At 39.9% G+C, this 22,815-nt stretch overlaps 1 protein-coding gene across 3 annotated transcripts in view; it reads right to left on the bottom strand.

Moving 5' to 3' along the window:
• Positions 1 to 681: 681 nt before the first annotated feature.
• The window catches only part of LOC117328676 (signaling mucin HKR1-like), a 29,274-nt gene continuing 7,140 nt past the window's right edge, over positions 682 to 22,815 (bottom strand). Inside the window, exons 2-7 of one of the 3 annotated variants that reach the window (XM_033886125.1) lie at positions 20,926 to 21,061; positions 16,963 to 17,054; positions 16,160 to 16,384; positions 10,169 to 10,257; positions 4,370 to 6,282; positions 682 to 3,835 (exon numbers count right to left, since the gene is read on the bottom strand). In XM_033886125.1, the coding sequence (XP_033742016.1) occupies positions 3,372 to 3,835; positions 4,370 to 6,282; positions 10,169 to 10,257; positions 16,160 to 16,384; positions 16,963 to 17,054; positions 20,926 to 21,061 (2,919 nt within the window). In that variant the 3' untranslated portion in view covers positions 682 to 3,371. Of the gene's footprint in view, positions 3,836 to 3,938; positions 6,283 to 10,168; positions 10,258 to 16,159; positions 16,385 to 16,962; positions 17,055 to 20,925; positions 21,062 to 22,815 lie in introns of all 3 variants that reach the window. The other 2 variants (XM_033886127.1, XM_033886126.1) reach the window with 2 other exon arrangements.

Here is a 22,815-nt window from a genome sequence, read left to right as displayed (position 1 = left end):
AAAAAGATATGATGGAATCTTTATTGTAAAATTAAAAATATGATGGAATCTTTGTTGTAAAAAAAAAGAAAAAAAAGAAAAGAAAATGTGACGGAATCTTTGCTGTAAAATTAAAAAAGAAAATATGATGGGATCTTTGTTGTTTAATCTATAAGATTTCTAGTATAATCACAAGCAGATATGATAGTATCCTTGTTACACTTTCTATTATATATTACCATTATATGTACACAATATATAGGTGTAGAATTGTGGTAACTAATACAGCCAAAATTGTGGTAACTAATACAGCCAAAATCGTGGTAACTAATACAGCCAAATTTGTGGTAACTAATACAGCCAAAATTGTGGTAACTAATACAGTCAAAATTGTGGTAACTAATACAGCCAAAATTGTGGTAACTAATACAGTCGAAATTGTGGTAACTAATACAATCAAAATTGGTAACTAATAGTCAAAAAATGACAAAATTTCACAAAAACACAACTTTACATTTAGGACGGTGAGAGCTAACACAGTCAAAATATCCACATGTACATATGATTCAGGACGGTGAGAGCTAACATGGTCAAAAAGTCCACATGTACATATGATTCAGGACGGCGAGAGCTAATATAAATCAGATCAAATATTCAGTAGCTTATAAATTGGTTTTAAAATAACACGTTCAGTTCTTTTGGTTTTTTTATTTATGGCATTCTATGAATACTTAAAAAAAAAATAAAACAGTATAAGTTTATGACTAAGCACCAATTTGATATGGATACACAGTAAATCTAGAGATTAACTTACCAGTGAGGGCACGCAGGATTCATGTGGCAAGTGTAGACTGTGCATCCTCACTTGGAAACTATTACAGACTGACAAAACTAAACTACACAAAAGTCAACATAGATATAGACCATGACAGGTGTCAACATATTACATCATCGTGTTCCCAAACAAACCAAACATCAGCACAAACCCACAATGTTCTGTGTGGCATTGACCCCCATTGTGTACAGGAATATGTCGCTGTAGATTTAAAAAATAACCAGCTGGAAATGGCACTAGACCACCTACCACAACTTTTACAATTAAAATATACAATAAACCTGGCCTACTTATCAAAAATCCTTAAATCCTTAAAGAAATTTAACGGTAATCTATATGGGAAAATACTAGTAATGCTGAATTTTAAAAAACGAAAAAAAATTATCATCACATTACTAGTCATGTAATATACCATATTTTTGTCTGGATGTTTTCTGTAGATACCCACAGTTTCAAGTTAAACTGAAGATTTAGCAGCCATGCAGTATACCCCATATGCCATATTTGTGACATTATTCAACATTTATAAAGTATAAAAAAGATTTGTACCACGTAGAATTATTGTTTACCCCAGAACTAATCATTTGTATGATGTCAAAATTATATATCGGAGAGAACTGACATCAGTGCCGTTGCATACCGGACAGAATTGACATCAGAAAGATGTCCTCCGTTATATACCGGACAGAACCCACATCAGAATGATGTCTGCCGTTATATACCCGGACAGAACCGACATCAGAATGATGTCCGCCGTTATATACCGGACAGAACCGACATCAGAATGATGTCCGACGTTATATACCAGACAGAACCGACATCAGAAAGATGTCCGCCATTATATACCGGACAGAACCCACATCAGAATGATGTCCGCCGTTATATACCGGACAGAACCGACATCAGAATGATGTCCGCCATTATATACCAGACAGAACCGACATCAGAATGACGTCCGCCGTTGCATACCGGACAGAACCAACATCAGAATGATGTCCGCCGTTATATACAGGACAGAACCGACATCAGAATGATGTCTGCCGTTGCATACCGGACAGAACCGACATCAGAATGATGTCCGCCGTTGCATACCGGACAGAACCGACATCAGGTATACCAGGTCATCACTATGGCAGGGTAATCTACTGTGCACTGGAAATGGCTTCCATTAAAAATTCAAGACAAACAATTTTAAACTTACATACTATTTGTTTGAGCAGACACATGTGGAAGAAGGGTTTTTACAGAAAACTAACACAATAAAAAGTGATTACATATGACACAAATCCCACAGGTTAGAGATGATCAGGCAACACAACTGTACAGAATACTTCAAGGTTGATCACGGTAGAAAGATAGTATCAAAGAAGTTTTCCTTACAGAACATGATATCTGGTTAGTTACCTCCTCCTGAACAGTAATCATCAAATCACAGATACGCATAATAATGTGTGGTTAATGTAACAAAGCTCACCTCGTCATACTGGCCTACAATCAGTGATAAACATCGCCTAGCTGCCTAATTTTGTTCAAGGTTACAACAGTATAAAACTTCTATATTTAACACATAATATGACATAACTAGTACTACCAATAATAAATTAGCTGAGAAATCTAGTACCATTCTCATTACCTCCCGACTTCTGAGTATCTACTGAACCCCTAATGATTTCCAAAAAACTGTCATCAATTCCCTTCACTGAACCCCTTAATGATTTCCAGTAAAACTTTCATTGTTTCCCCTTAATGATTTCCAGGGAAAATATAATTATTTCCCCTTTACTGAAACCCTTTAATGATTTCCAGTGAAAATATCATTACACTTTTGTATTTCCCCTTTACTGAACCCCTTTAATGATTTTCCGTAAAACTTTCATTATTTCATCTTTAACTATTCCCAGTGAAACTTTATTTTCCCTTTACTGAACCCCTTTAATTAATCCCAGCAAAACTCCTATTTTCCCTTTACTGAACCCCTTTAATTAATCCCAGTAAAACTTTATTTTCCCTTTAATATCAGTAATGCTGTATAATACTTTATGTAGGTACAAAAGACATATTTGACATGTGAAACACTTATACATTTTCCTTAAGTAAGATTCACAATGTATTCTAGCATATGCTGTTTATAATAATGAAAAATAATTTAAAAATAGCAACATTAAAATACATTTTAAAACAAAATCACATCAATAATAAAAAAACACTGTATAAACATTGTCTTCAATAGATGTTTGATTTTAAAAAGGTAAAAAGTTGAAATTGTTACTCCACGTTATGGATGGACTCATGATTTAGTATACATGTTACATTCTCTACAAGTTCTACAAAACCAATGTAAACACTGAATGCTAAATCAGCAAAATGAGTTTTTCCTGCAGTAATTTTGCTTCAAAAATATTTATGGCAAACAGGTTCATGAACAGAAAAATAAGTTAATCAGTACTTATCACAATGGCCAATAAATAACACATTATATACAGGACACATCCTCATCAATGTTGTACTGTCACTTAACACATTATAAACAGGACACATTCTCATCAATGTTGTACTGTCACATTTTTCTGGTGGACTTTATTGGACTTAATGAAACATCAAAATCATCACTTGACTCGAACAGTCTTTTTTTGGGCTCTGGAAGGTAAGAATCCGACTTGGAGAACTCGCCCAAGGTTGAGTTGTTAGAGAGATAGCTGTACCCTCCCTTGGTCGCTGTTTCAAGGTCCAGTGGTTTACTTGTGTATGATGATGGCGGGGGTGGGGCAGAGGAGGAGGGGTAGGCGGAGGAGGAGGGGTAGGTTGATGTGAGGGAGGTAGCAGGGTAGGTAGAGCTGGAGGGAGGATGTGCTGTGGAATAGGTGTTACTAGCACTAATGGAAGTCACAGTGGTAGGGAGGTAGGAGGTTGTGGACGTCGAGGATGATAATGGTGCAGAAGTATAGCGCAAGGATGAGGGGGCTGGGTCAAATCGTGACGATGAGGGATAAGCACTCTCTAGCGAAGACCTGGCAGATGTACCTGTAAAAGGAAGAGCAGAAACATCAGATTTGTCTACAGGCAGATAATCAGAGGAATATTTCACAGCACTCTCAGTCACAGCAAAATCAATACTACTACTTACAGCGCGAGTGCCACTACTGCCCGGGCCCAATATCTTGGACACGGGGACATCTAAACTAGCTGACCGTGTCCTGATGGAGGGCTTATAATCACCCCTATTCCTGGGATTCACACCTAAATCTATGTCTGTATAGGAAAAGCTTGGTCTATCTCTACCAGAGGAAGCACTTCTATAAGCATTAGTATGAGCTTTGTTATTAGCGTCCCCGCCTCCATCTACACCAGATGCACCCTGCTCTCCATATATGTGAGATTGTGACACAGAAACAGGCTGAGACATGTACAAGGACGACACACCAGACACATGTGAAGGTTGTGACACAGAGGACGCTACATAAGGTGGCAAAACAATGTCATCTACTGTGTCAACGGACGTATCGATTATATGGTCGGTGCTGGAGGTAGTAACACTGTCAAACATGCCACCCTTACCAATATTAGTAGCACCCATAGCATAAGCATTGGCTGTGGTGCCATAGTCTGAGTAGGGCCTTGTTCTGGATGGCCTCGGAGGGAGGGACGCCTTAGAGTAATCCTGGTTAGTTTCAGACATAGAACCAGGGAGAACCCTACCTTGCCTGCCTGGCTCGTACGATCCTGTAGAAAACTTGTTGAGAGATAACTTGCTGTTGGCACTGGATGAATAGCTTGGAAGACTGAGGCGTTTTGACTTGAAGGCTGGAATATCTTCTGCGGTAGCGTAACGACTGCCGGTACTTTGAGAGGACTTTGGCGACATAAAAAGGTTGTCAACAGAGGGGCTTCTCCCAAAGCCACTTTGGCTGAGCGGTTTCCCGGACAAGGATGGCTTGTTGGGGAGAGCAGAACCAGCCGAACTGTACAAACTGCTGGGCTTGGAGGGCGGCAACAGACTTGCTGATGCTGGTCGCTGAGGTTGTAAGTCACGATCTGTAGATCTACGGTATCTACCGACATCGTCACCACTGGCACCATAATTGTCCGAGTACCTCTCACCAGTGGAAGTTGATGTTGGCGCAGAATACTGATTACTATCTGTTTTGGTAGACAGATCTGATTTGTAACTTGTAGCAGTAGACAACCCTGTCCTGTATTTATTACTAAAAGTGTCTGTGTCATTTTGTGAAGTTCTGTATTTGTTGCCTAGTGAGTCTGCATCACCGTGTGTCACACTGTAGCTTGACTTACCAGCAGCAGTGGTTTTGTAATCTTCCTCCAAATGAGGATTGTAGTACTTTGAGGAGTAGGCTGTCTCTATCCTTGAAGGTTCTGACTTTGAGTACGACTTGTAGTCATCTCTGGTTTTATAATCTTGTACGACAGCATCTGGTTTAGACTTGAGGTCATCTTTGTGATCAAGAGGGTCAACCTTTGACCTGTAGTTCCCAAGATAGTCCTTTGAGGACCTGTACATATCCACTGGCTCACTTTCCATGTCCTCCTCCTCATCATCACCATGACTGTGCACCTTTTTCTCTGCCCTATTCAGCAGCTTCATACAGTCTGTGAAGTCTGGAGTGAGGGAGATATCCAGTTCATCCAATTCCGATTGGATCACTTGAGTATCATCCAGTTCATGGTCGTGTCTGCCAGAGCCTCTTCCCGGACGTTCAAGACTAAAACTATCATTAAAGTCACTTCTTCCAGACCTTCGACGGAACAAATCATCATCATCTTTGCTGTAGTGGTGTGTTGGTGGCTTCTTTTGAGTATCGAAAAGAGAATCATCTAAAGAACTTGGCTTTGAGAGGCTAAAACTATCATTCATTTCTGCAGCACTTGACTTCTTACTGTTTTTCAGGACACCTTTGATCGGAGAGTCAGATGAGCCATTTGTGAGCGAGAGTTTTGATGTCATTGGACTAGGCATTTCAAGATCAAATGACACTGTTTCACTTTTATCCCTTGGAAGATCAAATGTGACACGTTTTGACTTGGAACCATTCTTAGAAGCTGTAGATTTCATGCTAGCCTTACTGTCGTAAGACTTGTACCGATCATGCATTGCCTGGTCATCATACTGAGCGTATTTGTGAGACTCACCATTGAGATAGCCCTTGTCATCTTGACTTGTCTTTTTATCACTACTTTCATCCCCAAACAATTGTCGTTTGTGACTCCCATCCACACCGTAGGTCAGTGGAGGATCTGGGGGCAGGAATCGTGTGTACGAAGACTTAACAGGTTGGCTACTGCTGGACATGGTGTCCGACTTGGACTTCCCTTTTGTACGTAGTTCATTGAGCTCTGTCTGCATCTCCTCAATGTACTTATCACTTTTTTCCAGAGCTTTGTTCAGTTGGCCGACCTCTTTCTCATAACTCTGTATCTTGGCCTCCAGCGTTGATACAGTGTAGCGACCATACCTGTAACACATTAAAACAAACTATAAATTCTTATCAACAGGTTTTTTTTCACCTTAACCACTAACTGTATTTGATAACATAGTTGATCCAAGGCAAAGATTAAAAGGAGCAGGTTAAAATAGCTTCCACAGTACATGTCAAGTATGTAGCTGACAACAGCAGAGTAAGTGTCATTGTGACAGGACCAGCTGTCTGACATCATTGTGACAGGACCAGCTGTCTGACATCATTGTGACAGGACCAGCTGTCTGATGTCATTGTGACAGTACCAGCTGTCTGACATCATTGTTACAGGACCAGCTGTCTAATGTCATTGTGACAGGACCAGCTGTCTGATGTCATTGTGACAGTACCAGCTGTCTGACATCATTGTTACAGGACCAGCTGTCTAATGTCATTGTGACAGGACCAGCTGTCTGACGTCATTGTGACAGGACCAGCTGTCTGACATCATTGTGACAGGACCAGCTGTCTGACATCATTGTTACAGGACCAGCTGTCTGACATCATTGTGACAGGACCAGCTGTCTGACATCATTGTGACGGGACCAGCTGTCTGACATCATTGTGACAGTACCAGCTGTCTGACATCATTGTGACAGTACCAACTGTCTGACATCATTGTGACAGTACCAGCTGTCTGACGTCATTGTGACAGTACCAACTGTCTGACATCATTGTGACAGGACCAGCTGTCTGACATCATTGTGACAGGACCAGCTGTCTGACATCATTGTGACAGTACCAGCTGTCTGACATCATTGTGACAGGACCAGCTGTCTGACATCATTGTGACAGTACCAGCTGGCTGACATCATTGTGACGGGACCAGCTGTCTGACATTGTGACAGTACCAGCTGTCTGACATCATTGTGACAGTACCAGTTGTCTGACATCATTGTGACAGGACCAGCTGTCTGACTTTGTGACAGGACCAGCTGTCTGACATCATTGTTACATGACCAGCTGTCTGACATCATTGTGACAGTACCAGCTGTCTGACATCATTGTTACAGTTCCAGCTGTCTGACATCATTGTGACAGGACCAGCTGTCTGACATCATTGTGACAGGACCAGCTGTCTGACATCATTGTGACAGGACCAGCTGTCTGACATCATTGTGACAGGACCAGCTGTCTGACATCATTGTGACAGTACCAGCTGTCTGATGTCATTGTGACAGGACCAGCTGTCTGACATTGTGACAGCACCAGCTGTCTGACATCATTGTGACAGGACCAGCTGTCTGACGTCATTGTGACAGTACCAGCTGTTTGACGTCATTGTGACAGGACTAGCTGTCTGACATCATTGTGACAGGACCAGCTGTCTGACGTCATTGTGATAGGACCAGCTGTCTGACATCATTGTGACAGGACCAGCTGTCTGACATCATTGTGACAGTACCAGCTGTCTGACATCATTGTGACAGGACCAGCTGTCCGACATCATTGTGACAGGACCAGCTGTCTGACATCATTGTGACAGGACCAGCTGTCTGACATCATTGTGACAGTACCATCTGTCTAGACATCGACCAGCTGTCTGACATCATTGTGACAGGACCAGCTGTCTGACATCATTGTGACAGGACCAGCTGTCTGACATCATTGTGACAGGACCAGCTGTCTGACATCATTGTTACAGGACCAGCTGTATCATGTCATTGTGACAGGACCAGCTGTCTGACATCATTGTGACAGGACCAGCTGTCTGACATCATTGTGACAGTACCAGCTGGCTGACATCATTGTGACAGGACCAGCTGTCTGACATCATTGTGACAGTACCAGTTGTCTGACATTGTGACAGTACCAGCTGTCTGACATTGTGACAGTACCAGCTGTCTGACATCATTGTGACAGGACCAGTTGTCTGACATTGTGACAGGACCAGCTGTCTGACATTGTGACAGTACCAGCTGTCTGACGTCATTGTGACAGGACCAGCTGTCTGACATCATTGTGACAGTACCAGCTGTCTGACATTGTGACAGGACCAGCTGTCTGACATCATTGTGACAGGACCAGCTGTCTGACATTGTGACAGGACCAGCTGTCTGACATCATTGTTACAGGACCAGCTGTATCATGTCATTGTGACAGGACCAGCTGTCTGACATCATTGACAGGACCAGCTGTCTGACATCATTGTGACAGTACCAGCTGTCTGACATCATTGTGACAGTACCAGCTGTCTGACATCATTGTGACAGGACCAGCTGTTTGACGTCATTGTGACAGTACCAGCTGTCTGACATCATTGTGATAGGACCAGCTGTCTGACATCATTGTGACAGGACTAGCTGTCTGACATCATTGTGATAGGACCAGCTGTCTGACATCATTGTTACATGACCAGCTGTCTGACATCATTGTGACAGGACCAGCTGTCTGACATCATTGTGACAGGACCAGCTGTCTGACATCATTGTGACAGGACCAGCTGTCTGACATCATTGTTACAGTACCAGCTGTCTGACATCATTGTGACAGGACCAGCTGTCTGACGTCATTGTGACAGGACCAGCTGTCTGACGTCATTGTGACAGGACCAGCTGTCTGACATCATTGTGACAGGACCAGCTGTCTGACATCATTGTGACAGGACCAGCTGTCTGACATCATTGTGACAGTACCAGCTGTCTGACATCATTGTGACAGGACTAGCTGTCTGACATCATTGTGATAGGACCAGCTGTCTGACATCATTGTGACAGGACCAGCTGTCTGACGTCATTGTGACAGGACCAGCTGTCTGACATCATTGTGACAGTACCAGCTGTCTGACATCATTGTGACAGGACCAGCTGTCTAATGTCATTGTGACAGGACCAGCTGTCTGATGTCATTGTGACAGTACCAGCTGTCTGACATTGTGACAGGACCAGCTGTCTGACATCATTGTGACAGTACTAGCTGTCTGACGTCATTGTGACAGGACCAGCTGTCTGACATCATTGTGACAGGACTAGCTGTCTGACATCATTGTGACAGGACCAGCTGTCTGACGTCATTGTGACAGGACCAGCTGTCTGACATCATTGTGACAGGACCAGCTGTCTGACATCATTGTGACAGGACCAGCTGTCTGACATCATTGTGACAGTACCAGCTGTCTGACATCATTGTGACAGGACTAGCTGTCTTACATCATTGTGACAGGACCAGCTGTCTGACATCATTGTTACATGACCAGCTGTCTGACATCATTGTGACAGGACCAGCTGTCTGACATCATTGTGACAGGACCAGCTGTCTGACATCATTGTGACAGGACCAGCTGTCTGACATCATTGTTACAGTACCAGCTGTCTGACATCATTGTGACAGGACCAGCTGTCTGACGTCATTGTGACAGGACCAGCTGTCTGACGTCATTGTGACAGGACCAGCTGTCTGACATCATTGTGACAGGACCAGCTGTCTGACATCATTGTGACAGTACCAGCTGTCTGACATCATTGTGACAGGACCAGCTGTCTGACATCATTGTGACAGGACCAGCTGTCTTACATCATTGTGACAGGACCAGCTGTCTGACATCATTGTGACAGGACCAGCTGTCTGACATCATTGTGACAGGACCAGCTGTCTGACATCATTGTTACAGGACCAGCTGTCTGACATCATTGTGACAGGACCAGCTGTCTGACTAATGATGTCTTTGTTGCATTAACCTGTGATGAGAACGATTGGCTATATCTATATTATATTTACCCGTGAGGAGAACGATTGGCTATATCTATATTATATTTATCTGTGAGGAGAACTACGATCGGCTATATCTATATTATATTTACCTGTGAGGAGAACTACGATTGGATATATCTATATTATATTTACCTGTGAGGAGAACGATCGACTATATCTATATTATATTTACCTGTGAGGAGAACGATTGGCTATTTCTCCCCTTAATTTCTGGTTTTCATGGTTAATGTTCACATTTTCCTCCTTCAATGAATTATTTTCCTTCAAATACAACAGCATTACATCATTAGAATACATAATTATGATTTGTTGATGATAATTATTTAAGCTTCAATGTCAATATGTTAAAGTTTGATAGGGGTATGAAAAAAATCATACCCCTATAAAACTAAAACTAATGCTTAAATCATGAAATTGTATTTCAAATTTAAAACATGTTTTACTTATTCAATCAGGTATTCTATCAAATAAATCAATATGCAACAACAATGGTCACATTGTCACTCCCCACTGTACACACAGATGTTTACTGCCCACTGTACACACAGATGTTTACTGCCCACTGTACACACATATGTTTACTGCCCACTGTACAAACAGATGTTTACTGCCCACTATACACACAGATGTTTACTGCCCACTGTACACACAGATCTTTACTGCCCACTGTACACACAGATGTTTACTGTCCACTGTATACACAGACGTTTACTGTCCACTGTACACACAGATGTTTACTGTCCACTGTACACACAGATGTTTACTACCCACTGTACACACAGACGTTTACTACCCACTGTACACACATATGTTTACTGCCCACTGTACACACAGATGTTTACTGCCCACTGTACACACAGATGTTTACTGCCCACTGTACACACAGATGTTTACTGCCCACTGTACACACAGATGTTTACTGTCCACTGTACACAGATGTTTACTGTCCACTGTACACACAGATGTTTACTGCCCACTGTACACACAGATGTTTACTGCCCACTGTACACACAGATGTTTACTGCCCACTGTACACACAGATGTTTACTGCCCACTGTACACACAGATGTTTACTGTCCACTGTACACACAGATGTTTACTGTCCACTGTACACACAGATGTTTACTGCCCACTGTACACACAGATGTTTACTGCCCACTGTACACACAGAAGTTTACTACCCACTGTACACACATATGTTTACTGCCCACTGTACACACATATGTTTACTGCCCACTGTACAAACAGATGTTTACTACCCACTATACACACAGATGTTTACTGCCCACTGTACACACAGATGTTTACTGCCCACTGTACACACAGATGTTTACTGTCCACTGTACACACAGATGTTTACTACCCACTGTACACACATGTTTACTGTCCACTGTACACACAGATGTTTACTGCCCACTGTACACAGATGTTTACTGCCCACTGTACACACAGATGTTTACTGCCCACTGTACACACAGATGTTTACTGCCCACTGTACACAGATGTTTACTGCCCACTGTACACACAGATGTTTACTACCCACTGTACACACATCTTTACTGCCCACTGTACACACAGATGTTTACTACCCACTGTACACACATATGTTTACTGCCCACTGTACACACAGATGTTTACTACCCACTGTACACACAGATGTTTACTGCCCACTGTACACAGATGTTTACTGCCCACTGTACACAGATGTTTACTGTCCACTGTACACACATGTTTACTGTTCACTGTACACAGATGTTTACTACCCACTGTACACACAGATGTTTACTGTCCACTGTACACACATGTTTACTGTCCACTGTACACACAGATGTTTACTACCCACTGTACACACAGATGTTTACTGTCCACTGTACACACATGTTTACTGTCCACTGTACACACATATGTTTACTGCCCACTGTACAAACAGATGTTTACTACCCACTGTACACACAGATGTTTACTGCCCACTGTACAAACAGATGTTTACTACCCACTGTACACACAGATGTTTACTGCCCACTGTACACACAGATGTTTACTACCCACTGTACACACAGATGTTTACTGTCCACTGTACACACAGATGTTTACTACCCACTGTACACACAGATGTTTACTGTCCACTGTACACACATGTTTACTGTCCACTGTACACACAGATGTTTACTACCCACTGTACACACAGATGTTTACTACCCACTGTACACACAGATGTTTACTGTCCACTGTACACACATGTTTACTGTCCACTGTACACACAGATGTTTACTACCCACTGTACACACAGATGTTTACTACCCACTGTACACACAGATGTTTACTGCCCACTGTACACACAGATGTTTACTGCCCACTGTACACACAGATGTTTACTACCCACTGTACACACAGACGTTTACTACCCACTGTACACACAGATGTTTACTACCCACTGTACACACAGATGTTTACTGCCCACTGTACACACAGATGTTTACTGCCCACTGTACACACAGATGTTTACTACCCACTGTACACACAGACGTTTACTACCCACTGTACACACAGATGTTTACTACCCACTGTACACACAGACGTTTACTACCCACTGTACACACAGACGTTTACTACCCACTGTACACACAGACGTTTACTACCCACTGTACACACAGATGTTTACTGCCCACTGTACACACAGATGTTTACTACCCACTGTCCACACATGTTTACTGTCCACTGTACACACATATGTTTACTGCCCACTGTACAAACAGATGTTTACTACCCACTGTACACACAGATGTTTACTGCCCACTGTACACACAGATGTTTACTACCCACTGTACACACAGATGTTTACTGTCCACTGTACACACAGATGTTTACTACCCACTGTACACACAGATGTTTACTGTCCACTGTACACACATGTTTACTGCCCACTGTACACACAGATGTTTACTACTCACTGTACACACAGATGTTTACTACCCACTGTACACACAGATGTTTACTCCCCACTGTACACACAGATGTTTACTGCCCACTGTACACACAGATGTTTACTGCCCACTGTACACACAGATGTTTACTGCCCACTGTACACACATGTTTACTGCCCACTGTACACACAGACGTTTACTACCCACTGTACACAGATGTTTACTGTCCACTGTACACACAGATGTTTACTCCCCACTGTACACACATATGTTTACTGCCCACTGTACACACAGATGTTTACTACCCACTGTACACACATGTTTACTGTCCACTGTACACACATATGTTTACTGCCCACTGTACAAACAGATGTTTACTACCCACTGTACACACAGATGTTTACTGCCCACTGTACACACAGATGTTTACTACCCACTGTACACACAGATGTTTACTGCCCACTGTACACACATGTTTACTGTCCACTGTACACACAGATGTTTACTGCCCACTGTACACACATATGTTTACTCCCCACTGTACACACAGATGTTTACTACCCACTGTACACACAGATGTTTACTGCCCACTGTACAAACAGATGTTTACTACCCACTGTACACACAGATGTTTACTGTCCACTGTACACACATATGTTTACTGCCCACTGTACACACAGATGTTTACTACCCACTGTACACACAGATGTTTACTACCCACTGTACACACAGATGTTTACTACCCACTGTACACACAGATGTTTACTGCCCACTGTACACACATGTTTACTGTCCACTGTACACACAGATGTTTACTGCCCACTGTACACACATATGTTTACTCCCCACTGTACACACAGATGTTTACTGCCCACTGTACACACAGATGTTTACTGCCCACTGTACACACATATGTTTACTGCCCACTGTACACACAGACGTTTACTACCCACTGTACACAGATGTTTACTGTCCACTGTACACACAGATGTTTACTCCCCACTGTACACACATATGTTTACTGCCCACTGTACACACAGATGTTTACTACCCACTGTACACACATGTTTACTGTCCACTGTACACACATATGTTTACTGCCCACTGTACAAACAGATGTTTACTACCCACTGTACACACAGATGTTTACTGCCCACTGTACACACAGATGTTTACTACCCACTGTACACACAGATGTTTACTGTCCACTGTACACACAGATGTTTACTACCCACTGTACACACAGATGTTTACTGTCCACTGTACACACATGTTTACTGTCCACTGTACACACAGATGTTTACTACCCACTGTACACACAGATGTTTACTGTCCACTGTACACACAGATGTTTACTACCCACTGTACACACAGATGTTTACTACCCACTGTACACACAGATGTTTACTGCCCACTGTACAAACAGATGTTTACTACCCACTGTACACACAGATGTTTACTGTCCACTGTACACACATATGTTTACTGCCCACTGTACACACAGATGTTTACTACCCACTGTACACACAGATGTTTACTACCCACTGTACACACAGATGTTTACTGCCCACTGTACACACATGTTTACTGTCCACTGTACACACAGATGTTTACTGCCCACTGTACACACATATGTTTACTGCCCACTGTACACACAGATGTTTACTACCCACTGTACACACATGTTTACTGTCCACTGTACACACATATGTTTACTGCCCACTGTACACACAGATGTTTACTGCCCACTGTACACACAGATGTTTACTGCCCACTGTACACACAGATGTTTACTGTCCACTGTACACAGATGTTTACTGTCCACTGTACACACAGATGTTTACTGCCCACTGTACACACAGATGTTTACTGCCCACTGTACACACAGATGTTTACTGCCCACTGTACACAAAGATGTTTACTGCCCACTGTACACACAGATGTTTACTGTCCACTGTACACACAGATGTTTACTGTCCACTGTACACACAGATGTTTACTGCCCACTGTACACACAGATGTTTACTGCCCACTGTACACACAGAAGTTTACTACCCACTGTACACACATATGTTTACTGCCCACTGTACACACATATGTTTACTGCCCACTGTACAAACAGATGTTTACTACCCACTATACACACAGATGTTTACTGCCCACTGTACACACAGATGTTTACTGCCCACTGTACACACATGTTTACTGTCCACTGTACACACAGATGTTTACTACCCACTGTACACACATGTTTACTGTCCACTGTACACACAGATGTTTACTGCCCACTGTACACAGATGTTTACTGCCCACTGTACACACAGATGTTTACTGCCCACTGTACACACAGATGTTTACTGCCCACTGTACACAGATGTTTACTGCCCACTGTACACACAGATGTTTACTACCCACTGTACACACATCTTTACTGCCCACTGTACACACAGATGTTTACTACCCACTGTACACACATATGTTTACTGCCCACTGTACACACAGATGTTTACTACCCACTGTACACACAGATGTTTACTGCCCACTGTACACAGATGTTTACTGCCCAATGTACACACAGATGTTTACTGCCCACTGTACACAGATGTTTACTGCCCACTGTACACACAGATGTTTACTGTCCACTGTACACAGATGTTTACTGTCCACTGTACACACAGATGTTTACTGCCCACTGTACACAGATGTTTACTGTCCACTGTACAGACAGATGTTTACTCCCCACTGTACACACAGATGTTTACTACCCACTGTACACACAGATGTTTACTACCCACTGTACACAGATGTTTACTGTCCACTGTACACACAGATGTTTACTGCCCACTGTACACACAGATGTTTACTGCCCTGTACACACAGATGTTTACTGTCCACTGTACACACAGATGTTTACTACCCACTGTACACACAGATGTTTACTCCCCACTGTACACACAGATGTTTACTGTCCACTGTACACACAGATGTTTACTGCCTACTGTACACACAGATGTTTACTACCCACTGTACACACAGATGTTTACTGCCCACTGTACACACATATGTTTATTGCCCACTGTACAAACAGATGTTTACTCTATACAAGGTGTACCCCTGTTGATGTACAATACACCATTGTGTTTTGAAACTGAACATTTTCTGTTGCTTTTGGCATGAATGATACAAAACTTCAGATTTTAAAGTTGTTTCTGTGTCTGTAATTTCTGAAATCAACATACCTCTTTTGTCCTCGCTAATTCAGTTTTCACTTTTTCGTACAGTCTCTGAGCGTCCTGTAATTTTTTGGTGAGAAGTAGCAGCCCATTAGTGTCAGTAGCCTTTGGTAGCCCTATATCTCGGGATGAACCTTTGCTGTCTGGACCCTTCTTCTGAAGTTGTTGTTTCATTACACTGTTTTCGGTTTTAAGCAAGTTGTTTTCAGCATTCAACCTTTCAAATTCTTCCTGTGGAATCAGACATTAGATGTCTTCAGTGTGTATTAAACATGAAAATCAAAAGCTACATTTCAAACTCCCTTGTACATGCCATTAGAAAAAGTTTGTAATTAACAAGAAAATTACAATTTTGTTATCAATCATGTATGTCAAGATATTGCCAGTTTAACAATAAAGGTAATACAAACACAAACAAAACATTGACGATGTTGTTCCATTGTCTGAACAAAAGTGCAAAAATAAAACAAAATCTGATGAATTGTTCAAATACAAAATTTTTACCCACAGATCAGTACATAATGGTTTGGTTTATTTTGTTTAACGTCCTATTAACAGCCAGGGTCATTCAAGGACGTGCCAGGTTTTGGAGGTGGAGGAAAGCCGGAGTACCCGGAGAAAAAAAACACTGACCTACGTATACAGTCAGAACCTGGCAGCTGCCCCATGTATGTTTCGAACTCGCAACCCAGAGGTGGAGGGCTAGTGAAAAAGTGTCGGGACACCTTAACCACTCGGCCACCGTAACTCCTAAATAAATACTTCACAGAAAATTCAAGATTGAAACACAACAAAGAATAATTACTAACCTCGTATTCTCTGTAGAGAACATCAAATCTAGCCTTGCGTAGCTCTGGGTTTGATAATCTTTCCTTGTCATCCATGGCTTCGTTTAATCCTCCTACAAAAACCAAAATTTGATAAAAAAAAATGACAGTATATCAATGGTCAAGTAACTGCCTCGGAAAACAAGAGCTGTTGGAGAACAGCATAGCTCGTCTCGCAAATGTTTATCAATAAATGATTGAAATGTATTAATTGGAATGGTTTCACAAATAATCAGTAATAATATTTACATATTGTTTACTTGATCAGATTGTGTAAATTGTGTATTCATGTAAATTTCTAAACCATACCAATTTATAGAGATCTGTAAATTATTTATTGACAATCATTCGGGACACAAGCTATGCTGTTGTTAATTGAATAAATATATTAAATAATTGCTTTTGGACATATTCCTTTTAATGTTTGATAAAAACTTACCATAATGAGAGTTGTCTCCCTTGAAAAATGAGAAACAGTATCAATATTGTCTAACATGAGCATTTTCACATTGTTTTTTCCAGTTTCACTCCAAGAGAGGATAGTGTAACTTTAGAGGGACTCTTTTACCAAACACCAGCACCCTAGTACAATTATAAAGTGATGTGTTAATAGCTTTCAACACTTGCACAAAAATGTTTAAATATCTGTTTTTTTTTCAGTTTAATTCCGACAAGAGATAGTTTAACCTCAACAGGGACATAATACTATGTATTACAGTAACTATGCCTTTCAACACTCGTAACAAAAACTTAATGCAAAAAAGTTCTAAGTTCAAAAAAGAATTTTTTTTTTTAATTTTTTAAAAAATTTAAAAAGGAAAAATCCAATTTTTTTTAGTTTTGCTTCAGGAAGGCATAGTTCAGAGGAAATCTATTGCCAAATATCAGCACCCTAGTACAATTAAAAAGTGATGTATTTAATACCTTTCAAACTTGCACCAAAAACTTAATGCAGAAATATTCTAAATCCAAATCATTTTTTAAAAATCTGTTTTTTTTTTCCAAAAAAAACAAACTTTTAGTTCGACTCCGGCAGGGGATGGTTTAACCCTAACAGGGACAATATTACCATAAATTACTATGCCTTTCAAAACTTGCACCAAAAACTTAACATTCATAAAACCAACTCCAACACCAGAATGACAACATACGCTCTCCCTTTTCTTCGAAGACACAAGCTAAAAACTGAATCTGCAATAAACAATTGTGTTAAGAGACAAAGGTAACGCTTACGTATGTGCCTCATGTAACTTTTGGTCCATGTGTTTGTACATTGTGTAACCTTTGTCCAAGAGTTTGTACATTGTGTAACTTTTGGTCCATGTGTTTGTACATTGTGTAACATTTGGTCCATGTGTTTGTACATTGTGTAACTTTTGTCCAAGTGTTTGTACATTGTGTAACTTTTGGTCCATGTGTTTGTACATTGTGTAACTTTTGGTCCATGTGTTTGTACATTGTGTAACTTTTGGTCCATGTGTTTGTACATTGTGTAACATTTGGTCCATGTGTTTGTACATTGTGTAACTTTTGGTCCATGTGTTTGTACATTGTGTAACTTTTGGTCCATGTGTTTGTACATTGTGTAACTTTTGTCCACGTGTTTGTACATTGTGTAACTTTTGGTCCATGTGTTTGTACATTGTGTAACATTTGGTCCATGTGTTTGTACATTGTGTAACTTTTGGTCCACGTGTTTGTACATTGTGTAACATTTGGTCCATGTGTTTGTACATTGTGTAACTTTTGGTCCATGTGTTTGTACATTGTGTAACTTTTGTCCAAGTGTTTGTACATTGTGTAACTTTTGGTCCATGTGTTTGTACATTGTGTAACTTTTGGTCCATGTGTTTGTACATTGTGTAACTTTTGGTCCATGTGTTTGTACATTGTGTAACATTTGGTCCATGTGTTTGTACATTGTGTAACTTTTGGTCCATGTGTTTGTACATTGTGTAACTTTTGGTCCATGTGTTTGTACATTGTGTAACTTTTGTCCACGTGTTTGTACATTGTGTAACTTTTGTCCACGTGTTTGTACATTGTGTAACATTTGGTCCATGTGTTTGTACATTGTGTAACATTTGGTCCATGTGTTTGTACATTGTGTAACTTTTGTCCATGTGTTTGTACATTGTGTAACTTTTGTCCACGTGTTTGTATATTGTGTAACATTTGGTCCATGTGTTTGTACATTGTGTAACTTTTGGTCCATGTGTTTGTACATTGTGTAACTTTTGGTCCATGTGTTTGTACATTGTGTAACTTTTGGTCCACGTGTTTGTACATTGTGTAACTTTTGGTCCACGTGTTTGTACATTGTGTAACTTTTGGTCCACGTGTTTGTACATTGTGTAACTTTTGGTCCACGTGTTTGTATATTGTGTAACATTTGGTCCATGTGTTTGTACATTGTGTAACTTTTGGTCCATGTGTTTGTACATTGTGTAACTTTTGTCCAAGTGTTTGTACATTGTGTAACTTTTGGTCCATGTGTTTGTACATTGTGTAACTTTTGGTCCATGTGTTTGTACATTGTGTAACTTTTGGTCCATGTGTTTGTACATTGTGTAACTTTTGGTCCACGTGTTTGTACATTGTGTAACTTTTGGTCCATGTGTTTGTACATTATGTAACATTTGGTCCATGTGTTTGTATATTGTGTAACATTTGGTCCATGTGTTTGTACATTGTGTAACTTTTGGTCCATGTGTTTGTACATTGTGTAACTTTTGTCCATGTGTTTGTACATTGTGTAACATTTGGTCCATGTGTTTGTACATTGTGTAACATTTGGTCCATGTGTTTGTACATTGTGTAACATTTGGTCCATGTGTTTGTACATTGTGTAACTTTTGGTCCATGTGTTTGTACATTGTGTAACTTTTGTCCATGTGTTTGTACATTGTGTAACATTTGGTCCATGTGTTTGTACATTGTGTAACATTTGGTCCATGTGTTTGTACATTGTGTAACTTTTGGTCCATGTGTTTGTATATTGTGTAACTTTTGGTCCATGTGTTTGTACATTGTGTAACCTTTGTCCATGTGTTTGTACATTGTGTAACTTTTGGTCCATATGTTTGTACATTGTGTAACTTTTGGTCCATGTGTTTGTATATTGTGTAACTTTTGGTCCATGTGTTTGTACATTGTGTAACATTTTGTCCATGTGTTTGTACATTGTGTAACATTTGTTCCATGTGTTTGTACATTGTGTACATTGTGTAACATTTGTTCCATGTGTTTGTACATTGTGTAACTTTTGGTCCATGTGTTTGTACATTGTGTAACTTTTGGTCCATGTGTTTGTACATTGTGTAACTTTTGGTCCATGTGTTTGTACATTGTGTAACTTTTGGTCCATGTGTTTGTACATTGTGTAACATTTGTTCCATGTGTTTGTACATTGTGTAACTTTTGGTCCATGTGTTTGTACATTGTGTAACTTTTGTCCAAGTGTTTGTACATTGTGTAACTTTTGGTCCATGTGTTTGTACATTGTGTAACTTTTGGTCCATGTGTTTGTACATTGTGTAACATTTGGTCCATGTGTTTGTATATTGTGTAACATTTGGTCCATGTGTTTGTACATTGTGTAAATTTTTTTTGTCCAAGTGTTTGGATATGAACTAAGGATGGAGACAGACTGAATATTGTGAACATCATTGTTTTGATTATTATTGTTACTTTAGATTATTTTCACAATCATATCATTAAGATGTTAGATAACATCTGAAACTGGATAAACTGGCAGATCTTCATATATTTTAAGCTTTTCCTAAGGTCAGGACTAAATAAGAGTTACATTGCAATGCTTTAAATTTATTTTCTTCAAGCTGTGACTTACCATAACAATGAGCATGTGACAAAAATATATATGCTATTGTTTCTTTGTTCTTACTTTGAAATCATATGAATGAGCAAGAAAACATCAATATATACCAAGGATTTGTCGGACAGGATTAGCAGGATTGATGGTCACACGACATGCTGGACACTGCTGGTTCCTCTGTAGCCATACATCCATACACTGAGAGCAGAACACATGGTTGTTTGGACACAGCACTGGCTGTTTTACCTGTAGGAATAAAAAAACAGATATCAATAATTTATAGACTATTATGTATAATATAAACAAGATGTCATCACCAGGGCAGCCAGAGACACTAGAGATCAGGACAGACAGTAGACACTAGAGATCAGGACAGTCAGTAGACACTAGAGATCAGGACAGTCAGTAGACACTAGAGATCAGGACAGTCAGTAGACACTAGAGATCAGGACAGCCAGTAGACACTAGAGATCAGGACAGTCAGTAGACACTAGAGATCAGGACAGCCAGTAGACACTAGAGAATATGTTTTTGAGGCTCCAAATCAGACCTGAATCTTAGGTTTTAAGAGACATGTCTATTTGAAAAACAACTAGACCCTTCAGATTTCTGAAAGAAATTTTATTTGACTAGCTTCTGAAAAGGCTAGTCAAGGGTCGACTGGATGCCCTGTATATGTCTATATATAGGTATAATACAAACTAGATGCCTATATATAGGTATAATACAAAGTAGCTGTCAATATATAGGTATAATACAAAGTAGTTGTCAATATATAGGTATAATACAAAGTAGTTGTCTATATAGTTATAATATATCTGTAGTTGTCTATATAGTTATAATATAACTGTAGTTGTCTATATAGTTATAATATAACTGTAGCTGTCTATATAGTTATAATATAACTGTAGTTGTCTATATAGTAATAATATAACTGTAGTTGTCTATATAGTTATAATATAACTGTAGTTGTCTATATAGTTATAATATAACTGTAGTTGTCTATATAGTTATAACATAACTGTAGTTGTCTATATAGTTATAATATAACTGTAGTTGTTTATATAGTAATAATATAACTGTAGTTGTCTATATAGTTATAATATAACTGTAGCTGTCTATATAGTTATAATATAACTGTAGTTGTCTATATAGTGATAATATATCTGTAGTTGTCTATATAGTTATAACATAACTGTAGTTGTCTATATAGTTATAATATAACTGTAGTTGTCTATATAGTTATAATATAACTGTAGTTGTCTATATAGTTATAATATATCTGTAGTTGTCTATATAGTTATAATATATATCTGTAGTTGTCTATATAGCTAGACTACACGTATAACATTTGATGTTCTTCACTCACAAACACTAACTATATTGGTATAACTGTAAACTTCGGGTATATTACAGAAGAATGTATCTGGTAAAATCAGCATTAGTATAATAATATGTAAGTTAGTTTAATGTTTAGTACGAGTAGACCTGGTCATTACATTTACTCAGTAAGAGGTCAACTACAATGTACCACTGCTTTCTAATACTACTGTCACTGAGTACAGATTTCAGTACAGTAGTTATCAATCTCTTTTCCCACCATAATTGCTAATAAACATCCAGTCGGAATACTGGTACAAACTTTCCTGCATATGTGTAAGTTTTTGACCTTTTCAGTCATCATTAACATTGTTATTTATAATATGTGTCAGATTTTTTTATCTTTTCAGTCATCATTAACACTGCTATTCATTCGACTATGAATTATTAAGGTGCATCTGGGTCATAGAGAGGCAGACGATAATGATCATATATACTTCTATAGACAGACATCACAGACAGACATCACTACATCTCACCATGTCCTTAATCAGACAGACATCACTACATCTCACTACGTCCTTAATCAGACAGACATCACTACATCTCACCATGTCCTTAATCAGACAGACATCAGCATGTCCTTAATCAGACAGACATCACTACATCTCACCACGTCC

This window comes from Pecten maximus, chromosome 6 (assembly GCF_902652985.1).
Source record: "Pecten maximus chromosome 6, xPecMax1.1, whole genome shotgun sequence".
In the NCBI taxonomy this organism is placed as follows: Eukaryota; Metazoa; Mollusca; class Bivalvia; order Pectinida; family Pectinidae; genus Pecten; species Pecten maximus.
Note: the sequence above shows the minus strand (reverse complement) of the source record. Positions and strands in the feature narration are given on the sequence as shown.